Genomic DNA, 11698 nt, shown 5'->3' with positions numbered 1-11698 from the left:
AAACCTTGTGGATACAAAAAATCTCCCCTGGAAAACTCACCCACTATAGCCAGATGTGCGACCCCGTGGATACAAAAAATCTCCGCTGGGAAACTCACCCACCATAGCCAGATGTGCGACCCCGATCAAACACCAGATTAGTCAAGACAAAGCCTTGAAAATCGAGATTGACAAAAAAACAAAAAAAAACACTCCTCAAATTCATTGACGTACGTGATAATTCATTAGCCCACCCGTTACACCTGAAATCATTATTTTTTCATCATATCATAATTTATAAAAATAGAGATTCCTAACAAAGACGTTTATAAAAATAGATAAAATAAACAAATAAATAGAAAAGAATTCTCGTCTTCCCTTGTTCGCCACGTTATTTCTCGTCTAAGTTGCACTGTTATTACGTTTCCGAAATAGGAATATTTCTTTTTTTATCGTATCGCGAGAAATTGGTAGAATATTTTTTTCATTTTTTCGGGCAAAGTTGAGTATCTTTCCGGAGTAGAAGCTTAAGAAACAGACACGTAAACACGCGACATTGTCAGAAGTGTGGTGGACGTTATAAAGAATATTCATTAGATTTGAGTCCGTGGCTTCGGTTCCGCAAAATGAACCACGCCTTGCTTCTGATCTCGTCTATATGCCAAACTACTTATCGTATTTATAAGTCAATGTGCTTATCAGTGATACGTCGGTGGGAGAAAATGACTCCTGCAAAACGCATCGAAGAAAGTGAGGCCAAGTCACTTCTCTCATTCTCTCTCCTCTTTATCTTTTCTTCCCCTCTTCTACTCCGCAGCCTTTTCTTTCCGTTTCTGGTTGTGAGATGTGGGAGAAACCCTAGAGTAGTTTATCGATTACGAGCAGGCTACCCGTCATGAAAGCAACAAATTTTTGGTTGTAGCCTGGTGTGTGTTTTCAGCTTTCTGTGAGTTTTCTGTTTGAAACATCATGTGCTTTCAATTGAAAAGTTTGAATTTTGTCCAATTGCTCTTTTCCGTTTTGATTGCTCAAATCTAAACCCTAATTTATACCACTTGTGCTTGTGATTTCTTTGGTTTGAGCTTCTCAGAAAATCCTGCACGATACTTGATCAAATTTGAGCTTAGTTTGGGAAGAGAAGATGTCCTCTTTAAGCAGAGAATTGGTCTTTCTTATACTTCAATTTCTCGACGAGGAGAAGTTTAAGGAGTCAGTGCACAAGTAAGCTGCTTTTTCTACTCTTTTGTGTATTTGTAGTTCTCTGAAACATTCCGTTCTCCGTTGTTTTTTTTTCCTGTAATATAGTGTGGTTTTGGGTTAGGCTTGAGCAAGAGTCTGGTTTCTTCTTCAATATGAAATACTTCGAAGAGAAAGCACAGGCTGGTGAGTGGGATGAAGTGGAGAAGTACCTCTCTGGATTTACAAAAGTAGATGATAATAGATACTCCATGAAGATCTTCTTTGAGATTAGGAAGCAGAAGTACCTTGAAGCATTAGATAGGTTAGTAAGATTTTATATAGCTTCCTTTTCATTTTAAGTAATATGTCAAATTTGGAATACATTTTTTTTTTAAATAAATATAATATAAACAAAAGAAAGGTCTTCTATAGCACATTAAATCATATGGCGTTTGTTGTGTCAGGCATGAAAGAACTAAGGCTGTAGAGATTTTGGTGAAGGATTTGAAAGTGTTTTCGACTTTTAATGAAGAATTGTACAAAGAAATCACTCAGCTCTTAACACTGGAGAATTTCAGGTAATTAAGTGTTTTTGTTCTGTTTTATTTTTGGGGGTGGGGGAAGGTAATTAAGGTTTTCTTAACTAACTTAATGATTTGTACATGCTGTTAGCTTAGATTTCTAATAATTATGATATCTGATATGGGGAAAAAAGAATGAAATAAATTAAAAGGTCCATTATTTATTTGCAATTTATGCAGGGAAAATGAACAATTATCCAAATATGGTGACACCAAATCCGCACGCAGCATAATGCTAATAGAGCTTAAAAAACTGATTGAAGCAAATCCTCTGTTCCGAGATAAGCTGGTTTTTCCCACTTTAAAGACATCGAGGCTGCGAACTCTAATAAATCAAAGGTACTGTTGTAATTCAATATCCCACCTGACAGTTGTTATTTTTTTTATAGTCGCCTTGGCTGGGAAAACTTTTTGCTTTCTTAAGACACTTCTGCAGTTTAATGAGTTCATTTAACCATGCAGATGTATATACATTCACCTGATTCCTGTTTGAACTGATATTTTTGCTTCCTTTGATAATTTGATTCTGTCTTACCCTTCTCTACTGGGCTTCTGGTTTCTATGCATGGTTTCTGCAGTTTGAACTGGCAGCACCAGCTCTGTAAGAATCCACGGGCAAATCCAGACATCAAGACATTATTCACAGATCATACGTGTGCACCGACTAATGGGGCTCGGGCTCCTACTCCAGTCACCCTTCCAGTTGCAGCAGCTGGGAAGCCTGCTACCTATGCACCACTTGGAGCACATGGCGTACAATACCATTCCTCTTATATTTTATTTATTAGATGGAGGGAGTTTTTGTTTAGAGTGCAATTGAGTTATGTTTTTTTTTTTTGGGGCGGGGGGTTTATTGGTGCAGCCCTTTCCACCTGCAGCTGCTGCCAATGCTAATGCTTTAGCAGGCTGGATGGCAAATGCAACCGCTTCATCACCTGTCCAATCGGCTGTCGTTGCTGCATCACCAATTACGGTTCCTGCTAACCAAGGTTAAAACTTTACCATTATTGCATTTATTACAGAATTAAATCCTATATATGTGTTGGGGGCATTTATTTTGTGAGATAGCCACATCAAACCTTGATCTTTTTTCTTCATATCCTCCATCCCTGTATTAAAAATGAGACAATTATGATGATGCTTGATTATTTCATCCGTTTTTTTTTTTACTGCTAATTAATATTTTGTGCACTTTATAAGAAAATGTTCCATGAAGATGGCTTAAATAAGGAAAAAGCAAACTATGTTCATTCAATATTTCCCCCCGTCCCATTTATGTATCTTTTTCTGGAAATATATAACTTTAGGAAGACGTGGGATCTATTTGTCAAATAGCTCTTTTTGTCATATTTGAGATGTTTTCTGCGCATTTTCGCTTGCTTGTGGTAAGCCCTCTTGTGAAAGCTCTGTTCTAGAGGCCAAGCCCTTGAACTGACTATGACGGAGTCAGGATTTGACGGCCAAAAGACATGGCTATAGTCCTATCCACAGGGGACTACCCCTTTTTGTCTTGATAACGATCTTGTATATATATAGAAATTGATGCAGGCATCCTGCTTACTCGGAGCCAATTCTTTTTCCATAAATAAAAGAGAACAAGACGAGATTAATCTATTCCACACTTCCCAAGCATGTTTGCATTTTGTTAGAATATTAACTGAGTGGAAAACGAGGAAAGAGAATAGGAAAATAGGGCTCTCAGGATTAGTGCCTTGTGCTAAATCCGGAGAACATGAAGGGAACTTTTTGAAAGTCCTATTGGACTTTATTTCTTGGTTTCTCATTTGAGTTGTACTCAATTATTTTTTCCCCTATATATAGCTCTTCTGTTCTGGAGTTTCTCACTACGTGAGTGAGGTCTCCCAACACTCTCTCTTGATTTCTCTTCTTCTCCCTATCTCTCTTGCACTTTTCTTCTTCTCAAGCTCTATCTATTCTGTGTCTCTAAAAGTAACACATGTATGGTGATTGGGAAAGATGATAGATTTGGTATCCTTTTTATATTTCAAGTCACAATCCTATTAAACACGAGAAAAGGAAACCAATCTCATATTGCTGAACCTTATCATTGCAATTTTTTATTCGAAAGGTTATCAGCCTAGTTTGGTTGAATATTTGCTGAAAAATTGCGTCATTTCTCTCTAGTAGGAGCAGTTTCAATTCTGAAGCGTCCAAAGACACCTCCAAATGCTTTAGGTATGGTTGATTACCAGAATACTGACCATGAGCTAATGAAACGTTTGAGGCCTTCACAACCTGTTGATGAGGTAATATTACAGGACCCAGAGCCTTCATAGTAGCAACTCTCGGATACTATGAAATTCTTCTGGTGGTTATGCTTCCGATTTTGTCATTGCAACCTTTTATGCCTTGACACAGCATGTGATTGCTACTCACTTTTATATTTTATATCTAGGTGATGTATCCAGCCCCTCTTCAACAAACTTCATGGCCGCCATTGGATGATCTGCCTCGGACAGTATTTTGTTCCATGCATCAGGGATCCAATGTCACAAGCATGGATTTCCACCCCTCTCATCACTCTTTGCTTCTTGGTATGGAACTTAATAAATCTCTATTTTTGCTGTTTCACCCGTTCCCAGTGAACATGTAGAGGATCTCATCTGGTATTGTTTGATGTACACACAAATTCTTTACTTGGCTGACTTGGATTTTTATTTGAGTAGTTGGGTCTGGCAATGGAGAAATTACATTATGGGACATTGGGTTAAAAAAAAGACTGGTGGAGAAGCCTTTCAAGATTTGGGATATGCCAGCACGTTCATCACAACTTCAGGTTTTTATTGCATCTTTGCTGGTTATTTTAGTAAAAATAATCTAAGAAATATAGTGGCCTTATTGCCTCTTGAATGGACGTTTGGTTTGTATGCATATTTCATCCCATGGATGTAAAGTCTTGTGTTTACTTTGGCTTTTGATAGCATCATCAGTACTTACTAGTATTGCTTGCATCCATATATGGGGAGTGAGGAAAGGGCCTGTATTTATGTTACTCATCCCACCCTTCCCCACCCTTGAGTTGGCAAAATTTGGATTAAACCTGAAGATGTGAGAAGTCTTCATTGTTATTCTACTAATACAATATCTTTTGGATTTAGAGTGCTTGTATTTGAACCTTACGAGCTATAATGGAATCTCTCTTTCAGACTGCTATTGCTAAGGATTCATCAATCTCTGTCACTCGTGTAACATGGAGTCCTGATGGGAATTGGATGGGTATGTTCACGTGATCAAACATTTCTAAGGGTTGATGTCAGTACTTCTTTACAAGTGTTGTTTGTGTTGCAGGGGTGGCATTTACAAAACATTTGATTCACTTATATGCTTATCAAGGGCGGAATGATCTCCATCAGCAATTGGAGGTGCAATCTTCAGGTTTTATTGCCAGTTCAATTAAGCAAAATGTTAACTGTTGCTTGAACCATCTCTACTTCTTCTATGCAGATTGAAGCTCATGTTGGTAGTGTAAATGATCTAGCATTCTCTCATCCTAACAAACAACTTTGTGTAGTAACTTGTGGGGATGATAAAATTATAAAGGTGAGAACAAGAAAAGTAGATGTAGTTGTATTTTGACCTTGGTTAAATAATATATCTTGACCTACATTTAAGGAATGAAAAAAAAAAAAAAATGAATGACAGATTTGGGATTTGAATGGAAGAAAGCTGTATAACTTTGAAGGCCACGAGGCACCTGTTCATTCTGTATGCCCTCATCACAAGGAGAACATTCAGGTAAATTACTTATTTTCTTTAAGTTGGTATTTCATATTTAACAGCATTTTGGTTTATGTTATTCACTTTTTCAGCAAAGTTTCTGTAAAATGTAAAGCAACCCTCTTTAAGGATCCACTATTGCACTTATCTAGGACAAGGTATTCCCTTATAAGAAGCTTTTGCTGACTCAAGTTCTCTTGGTCCTTTTTGTTGTCCTTGTTGCAACCTCTCACTGTTTGTCTTTGCACTGCTGATGCTTCGCCCTCCTAGTCCTTCTCAATCCACATTTTTAAATTTAAAGAAAAAACAATGTTAAATTCACTTTGTCTTGTCACACGGTGGTGCTGTTGTGTCCCCTATGAATGTTGTTGTTTCTAACAGATTAGATAAATGAAACCCAAAACTATCAGATAATGGGCCCAATATAAGATGTCTTTAAATAGTTAATTAATGAAAAAGAGTGATACCTTGCATGCCACAGACACTACATGGTTCAGAAGTTCAGTTTGCCACGTCTTTGTGACAACAATGCTGCTATCTGGAGTGGGATATGCTCCTATTTCAGTCTGAGTCAGCTGAATATTGCTCTGGCTGAGGCCTTTGGGGAAAACCCAATGCAAGCTTTCAGTCATGATTCATGAATTTATAGGACTTGGTTTACTTAATTCTCTCCAATTGCTCAGAACCTGATTTTGAAAAAGGAAGAATTTGACTTATGTGACGCAGTGCATACAGTTTCTCAAATAACCATGGTTTCACTCCAGGAAGTTTAATTTGTGAGAAGCATATTCCTGATCTCATCTTTATATTAAAAAAAAAAAAAAAAAAGGAAAAAAAGAAAGAAAGAACTTTCAATTACTACTACTACATAAAATCATATGTTGATGGATGGATCAAATCTTCTTTCTGAATTTATTGCCTTTTCACTGTTGACTTATTGTCCTGTCAAGAATATCTTTCTTCCGAAGTAAAACTTTATGCTTTCTCAAAGTCCTCTCGTAATGAGTTCAGATTATTAGAGAAACACAGATATGTCCTTATGGTTGAAGTCTTTGGTGTTTAACTAAACTTTTGGCAGGAATGACAAAGGTGCATCTTCTAGTTTCTGCTTTCCCACTGTTTTTATGATCTGGCTCTGTCTTACATTCTAAATTGTGAAGCAGTTCTCTTGCTTGCCTCTCTTCCGGAGTTGCAATTATTGGTCTCTAATTTCAGCATTTGAATGCTGCCAGAACTATTTAAGAAACATACTCTTTTTTTCTTTTTAGTTTCAAATAAGAAGTAGATGAGGTAGGGTGGGTTCCTTTTGGGTTCCTTCTTTTTTTTTTTTTGGGGGTTGGGGGGGGGGGGTTTGCAACAGTAGGCTGCTCCATTGTGACCAATTGGTCACAGGTATAAGTCTGAATTCTGGAAACAGCCTCTCTGCAAAAGCAGGTGTAACTCTGCTCCTCGTACACTTGTATGCCCTTTTATAAGGTAGGGCACTGCCAGTCTGCCACTATGGGCTATGGCTTGTTTGGGTATAAAAGATTCATTTGTTCAGTTATTTTGATTGATAGATGAAATATTAAGAACAAGTTTCTTTAACATTTTCAGAACTTCTATTGTAAATCAACATTATTATAAAGGAAATTCTTTTTACCCTTTTTTATGGTCCTTTACAGCTTATCTGAATGGTAAAACATTTTCAGCATGTTGACAGTTGTCAAATTTCAGTCTTTAGGTTTAATCATAACCTTTTAATATATATGTCCATGCATCTTCATAATATTTACATTTTCAAATCTTTATTTTTTCGACTTAGAAAACTCTGTTTTTGCTTACACATTTAGGCAGGGAGATTTTGGTTCAAGCTGTCCACAGAAATTATATCCCATTCGATCTGCAAAATGGGAGTTATTTGGGCCATTCTGCCATTCAGGAGACCTTTGCCTCTTATCATTATGGGTGCGTTTGTTTTTTTGGGTGAAAATTATGGGTTCATTTTGTTGTCATCAAATGGTGAAGTGAGAAGTTGTAACCTTCTTTTGAGTTTGCCTTGCTTGCTTCTGTAGGTTATTTAATGTAAGGGCAAAAAGGGTTTTCAAAAAATGAGAGTTCTTGTTGAATTTTTAAGAGATGCACACTTTTGAAGTTGGTGCATGTATTTGACATTTAGTCTGTTTTTTTTTTTTTGCCCTCCAAACCTTAGTTATAACTTACAATAAAATTTTACAACAACTTTGTAGCCTTATCCTAACTTAGGATTGGCTACTTCAGCCCTTGAAGAGACAATGTCATAAAAATAAAGAAATTAAGGGGGTGGGTCATACAGAGCATCAACTATAGGTATGAACTGGCTTCTTAACTGTGCTCTAGGCCTTAAAATGGTTCATTAACACAGATAGAGCAGCAACAGAGCATCATGGTCTACCCAAATGGTGTTGAGTACATGGATCTTTGATTCCACTCAGCTCTATCTGAAATCATGTTTGGAGTTGGAATAAGGCCAAGCTAAGCATGTATTTTTTTTCACCACTCATCCTATAGTTATCTTCATTCTACTGCCTGCCCTTGTGATGTAGCCTCAAGTATATGAGGGCCAGATCTTCCAGGATCTTTTAAGAGAACCGGCTCGTATGGGGCCAAGAAAGGGTTCGTTGAAATTTTGGGGTAAGGGTGTAATGGTGGTTGTTCTCAGATTGGTTCCTTAGAATTTTGTTCTAATTTCTTGCTTGGGGTTTGGTTTGTTTGATGGGATATTAATTTGAACGAGGGTTCACCCCTTGGCTGAAACCCTGGAGTGGCCCCCCAAGGCCATTCCAAAGTGGTGCACCTAGGGCTGGGTGAACCCTCCTAGAAGGGTAGTTTGGTCCATTCCAGCCCTAATTATTTGCTGAATTTGATTTTCAGAATTTTAATTTTAGTTTTCAGAAGAGTCTTGATTAGTTAGAAGTTTTTTGAGTTAAAGATGAGTTCTTGAGTCCTTGGGAGTCTTCTTTAAAGATGGACTCTTACAAATCTTTATTTACAAGAATAGTTCCTTTTATTATTGTTGGAGTTTTAGTCTTTGGAGGAATCTATTTTCAAGGAGATTCCAAAAGATGCTTAAGTTTTTACTGGGTGGTTGAGATTAATTGTAAGAGAGATCCTAACCTATGAAGGAATCCCACTTAAGTTGGAGTCTTTAGTAGGCTATAAATAAGCCAAGTCTTTCGTTGTATTTTTCAAGACTGATTATTTGAAAAAGAATTGATTGAGTTAAGGATTGTGGCCTTGTTGAGGGGGGCCACAGTTGAGTTAAGGATTGAGATTCTTCTTCAAAGATCAGCATCTCCTCAAGAATTTCAGCGTTCTTCAATTTCCAGCAGATTTCAATAGTCGCAGCAATCTCCAAGTAAGACAGCAGCTCCTATCCCCTTCCCTCACCTCCCAAACCCATCACACCTGTCCCCAGCCCCTTCCCTTCTTGTGCAGGTCCTAGAGAACCCTCCCCTGCCCTCCCTTCACCCCCGCAGGCCTTCCCCAGCCCCCAAACTTTCCTGTGACAGCAAGGAAGCCCTCCCCCAAGCCCCTTCCTCCCTTGTGGCACCCTCCCTCCCCCTTTCTTTCCTTTCGGCCTTCCTCTCTCCCTCTCATTGACTTGTGGCAGATCTGAAACAAGAAAGAAAAAAAAGAAAAAGAAAGAAAAGGAAAAGAAAGAAGAAGAAAGAGAATTCAAGATTGCCCAATATCTTTCCCTTCCTCACAGTTCAAACCCATAGTCATCCCAAATCATCCCTAAATCTCTCCAAACCCAACTGGAGACTTCCCTGGGTATTTTTGTTGAGTTTAGGTTTTCTGTAATCTTCCCATGCTATTTTCTCTGTTAACCAAATTATTCAACCCTTTTTAGTTTTATTAAACTAAATCTTATCCAAACCTTCCCACAATGATTTTAGGGACATTCTTGTTACCTCAGATCATCCTATTGACTTTTGGAGATAATTTGTTGGAAGATTCTTGGCAAATCCTAAATTTTAGGGAATCTTTCCAAGAAACCATAATCCTTAAATTGGGTTTACATTAGATAAAGATGGATAAAGGTATAAGAATATTTAGGGTATGAGGGAGAAGGATACTATAACCCATCCCGTGGGAGGTTGATAAATTTGTTGATATACGGTAGATTTGAGATGGGATGAAAATTTAGGGGAATGGGATACTACTTGAAAGGAACATATATTTTGATCCTTTGAATAATCTTTTCCAGTTTTAGTGATTTTGGATGGGTGGTTTGGAAATTATTAGGTTTCTTAATTTTGAAGGGAGAATAGGGTGATAACAAGGATGGTAAATCTAGGGTTTGATTGGTCTAATGGGGCTGAAATTGGGATGGAATTTCACTAGGATTGGGGGAATGAGGTCCTTAAAGTTTGGGACAGATCCGATGGATGGATTATTCTAAATCTGGCCTTGATTTTTTGGTCTCTTTTAGGACCCTAGGATGAGGCCAGGTGGAATGAAGGTTAGTTAGGGTTAATTGAGATAATAAATAGAGGGAGAAGAGTGAGAGAATGAGGGTTAGTTAGGGTTAGTTGAGATAATAAATAGAGGGAGAAGAGTGAGGAGAGGGCATCGAATGTTTAAATAGTCTTGTGGGCAGCCGTAGGCTGAGGGAACATTGTGAGGTGTGGGGGGGGGGGACTGGCACCATAGAAACCAGTGTTATCTTGTTAAATTCTTGCATTCTTGTATTGATTTTGGGAAATATTAGTAGGGTTTTATCAATTGGCATAAGAGCATTCACAATCCCAGGGAGGTAATGGCACTGCCTTCATTTTCTGGCAAAGGAGAAAGTCAGAGATGGATTCTAGAAATTATGTTGTTTTACTGGGAGAACCAAATTGAGGAAGAGCAGTGGCTAGGAGTGGCGATCCAACATTTGGAAGGAGAGGCACTCGACTGGATCTATGGCAAGGACTTGATGGAATTTACCTGGACGAACTTCAAGTAGGCGTTGGTTAACGATTTCGGTAACGGGAAGGTTACAATGAGTCCTATCGAATCTCTATTGGTTCTTGGAGAGGATGAATCACAAAACCACTTTGTAAAATCAATAGATAAAGCGGTGGAAGTTGCAGCCGGTTGGGATGTGTCTCGCCGAGCATGGAGAAGAGAGAAGAGAGAGAGAAGTTCAGGTATCGATGCCTACCAGCCCAAAGTTGAGAAGGAGAGAGATCATGCCGATGATTCGAAGAAGAAGAAGGATTGAAGGACTCTAGCAAAACTCACTGGAAAGCTGCAAACGGCGGATGAAGTCTCTATTCGCAAAAATTGGGGAAGACGATGGTGGAGTTGGAGGGTTTTTAGGGTTCGTTTGGTTCACCCTAGACCGGGTTTTGGGTTGGTTTCACCCCTTAAGAGCCCAGGTTCTTCTAAATTGGGCCCAACTCAAGTACACTTATCCTCCCACATAGGGCCCAAACGAACCAAATATAAAGATTGGGCCGCTTGGTTCCCAAAGAAACCTCCTTGGGCCCAACCTATCTCTTTAACCCCAAGCCCATCACATTTTATTAACCCATATTTTTTAATCCATTTCATTTTCAAGACCCAAAGCCCAATCCAGCCCATCAAACCAACGTCCCACCCATTTATCATAAGCCATTGTTAGTATTTGGACCCCACCCATTTAACACATCTATCATGGGCCTGGCCCGTTTCGTTACCCCAATGTCCACTTCTTTTGATTTTTAATTTGGGCCCAATTAACTCAAACAGACCAAGGCTCAACCCAAGGCTCAGTTCAAACCAACGATTCACCAAACCAGCGGTCCGATCGAGCCAAGAAGAGGAAAATCCATCGTCTTCAACCTCTGGACTGCAAAACGATGGGGCTGCAGCGACTGAAGGGGAGATGCAATGCTCCATTATGGCAGAAAAAAAAGAAAATTCCAGACCAAGCGCTTCGCTCCAAGTCTGATTTTGAGCAATGGGTGTGTTATTCAGCTTGGGAGGATGATGTTGAATTACTACAGTTATGCGGCACCATCAGACGACTAAACTTCAACAATTCCATCAACTTGAGGACAAGGTGATTTTTGATGGGCCGGTAGTGTTAGGACCCTAGGATGAGGCCAGGTGGAATGAAGGTTAGTTAGGGTTAATTGAGATAATAAATAGAGGGAGAAGAGTGAGAGAATGAGGGTTAGTTAGGGTTAGTTGAGATAATAAATAGATGGAGAAGAGTGAGGAGAGGG

The 11698-nt window shown here is 38.8% G+C and overlaps 1 protein-coding gene across 1 annotated transcript in view; it reads left to right on the top strand.

Annotated features, from left to right (window-relative positions):
- Nucleotides 1-732: 732 nt before the first annotated feature.
- The window catches only part of LOC149010678 (protein TPR1-like), a 31250-nt gene continuing 20284 nt past the window's right edge, over nt 733-11698 (top strand). The window contains exons 1-14 of the mRNA XM_089163790.1: nt 733-925; nt 1070-1200; nt 1301-1480; nt 1623-1736; nt 1920-2078; nt 2318-2492; nt 2602-2728; nt 3885-4006; nt 4156-4294; nt 4427-4536; nt 4907-4976; nt 5049-5122; nt 5205-5300; nt 5403-5495. Of these exons, the coding sequence (XP_089019916.1) occupies nt 1121-1200; nt 1301-1480; nt 1623-1736; nt 1920-2078; nt 2318-2492; nt 2602-2728; nt 3885-4006; nt 4156-4294; nt 4427-4536; nt 4907-4976; nt 5049-5122; nt 5205-5300; nt 5403-5495 (1539 nt within the window). The 5' untranslated portion in view covers nt 733-925; nt 1070-1120. The remainder of the gene's footprint in view (nt 926-1069; nt 1201-1300; nt 1481-1622; nt 1737-1919; nt 2079-2317; nt 2493-2601; nt 2729-3884; nt 4007-4155; nt 4295-4426; nt 4537-4906; nt 4977-5048; nt 5123-5204; nt 5301-5402; nt 5496-11698) is intronic.

The sequence above is a fragment of the Hakea prostrata genome, chromosome 7 (assembly GCF_041222555.1).
Source record: "Hakea prostrata isolate BN-2017 chromosome 7, UWA_Hpros_2, whole genome shotgun sequence".
Classification (NCBI taxonomy): domain Eukaryota; kingdom Viridiplantae; phylum Streptophyta; class Magnoliopsida; order Proteales; family Proteaceae; genus Hakea; species Hakea prostrata.
Note: the sequence above shows the minus strand (reverse complement) of the source record. Positions and strands in the feature narration are given on the sequence as shown.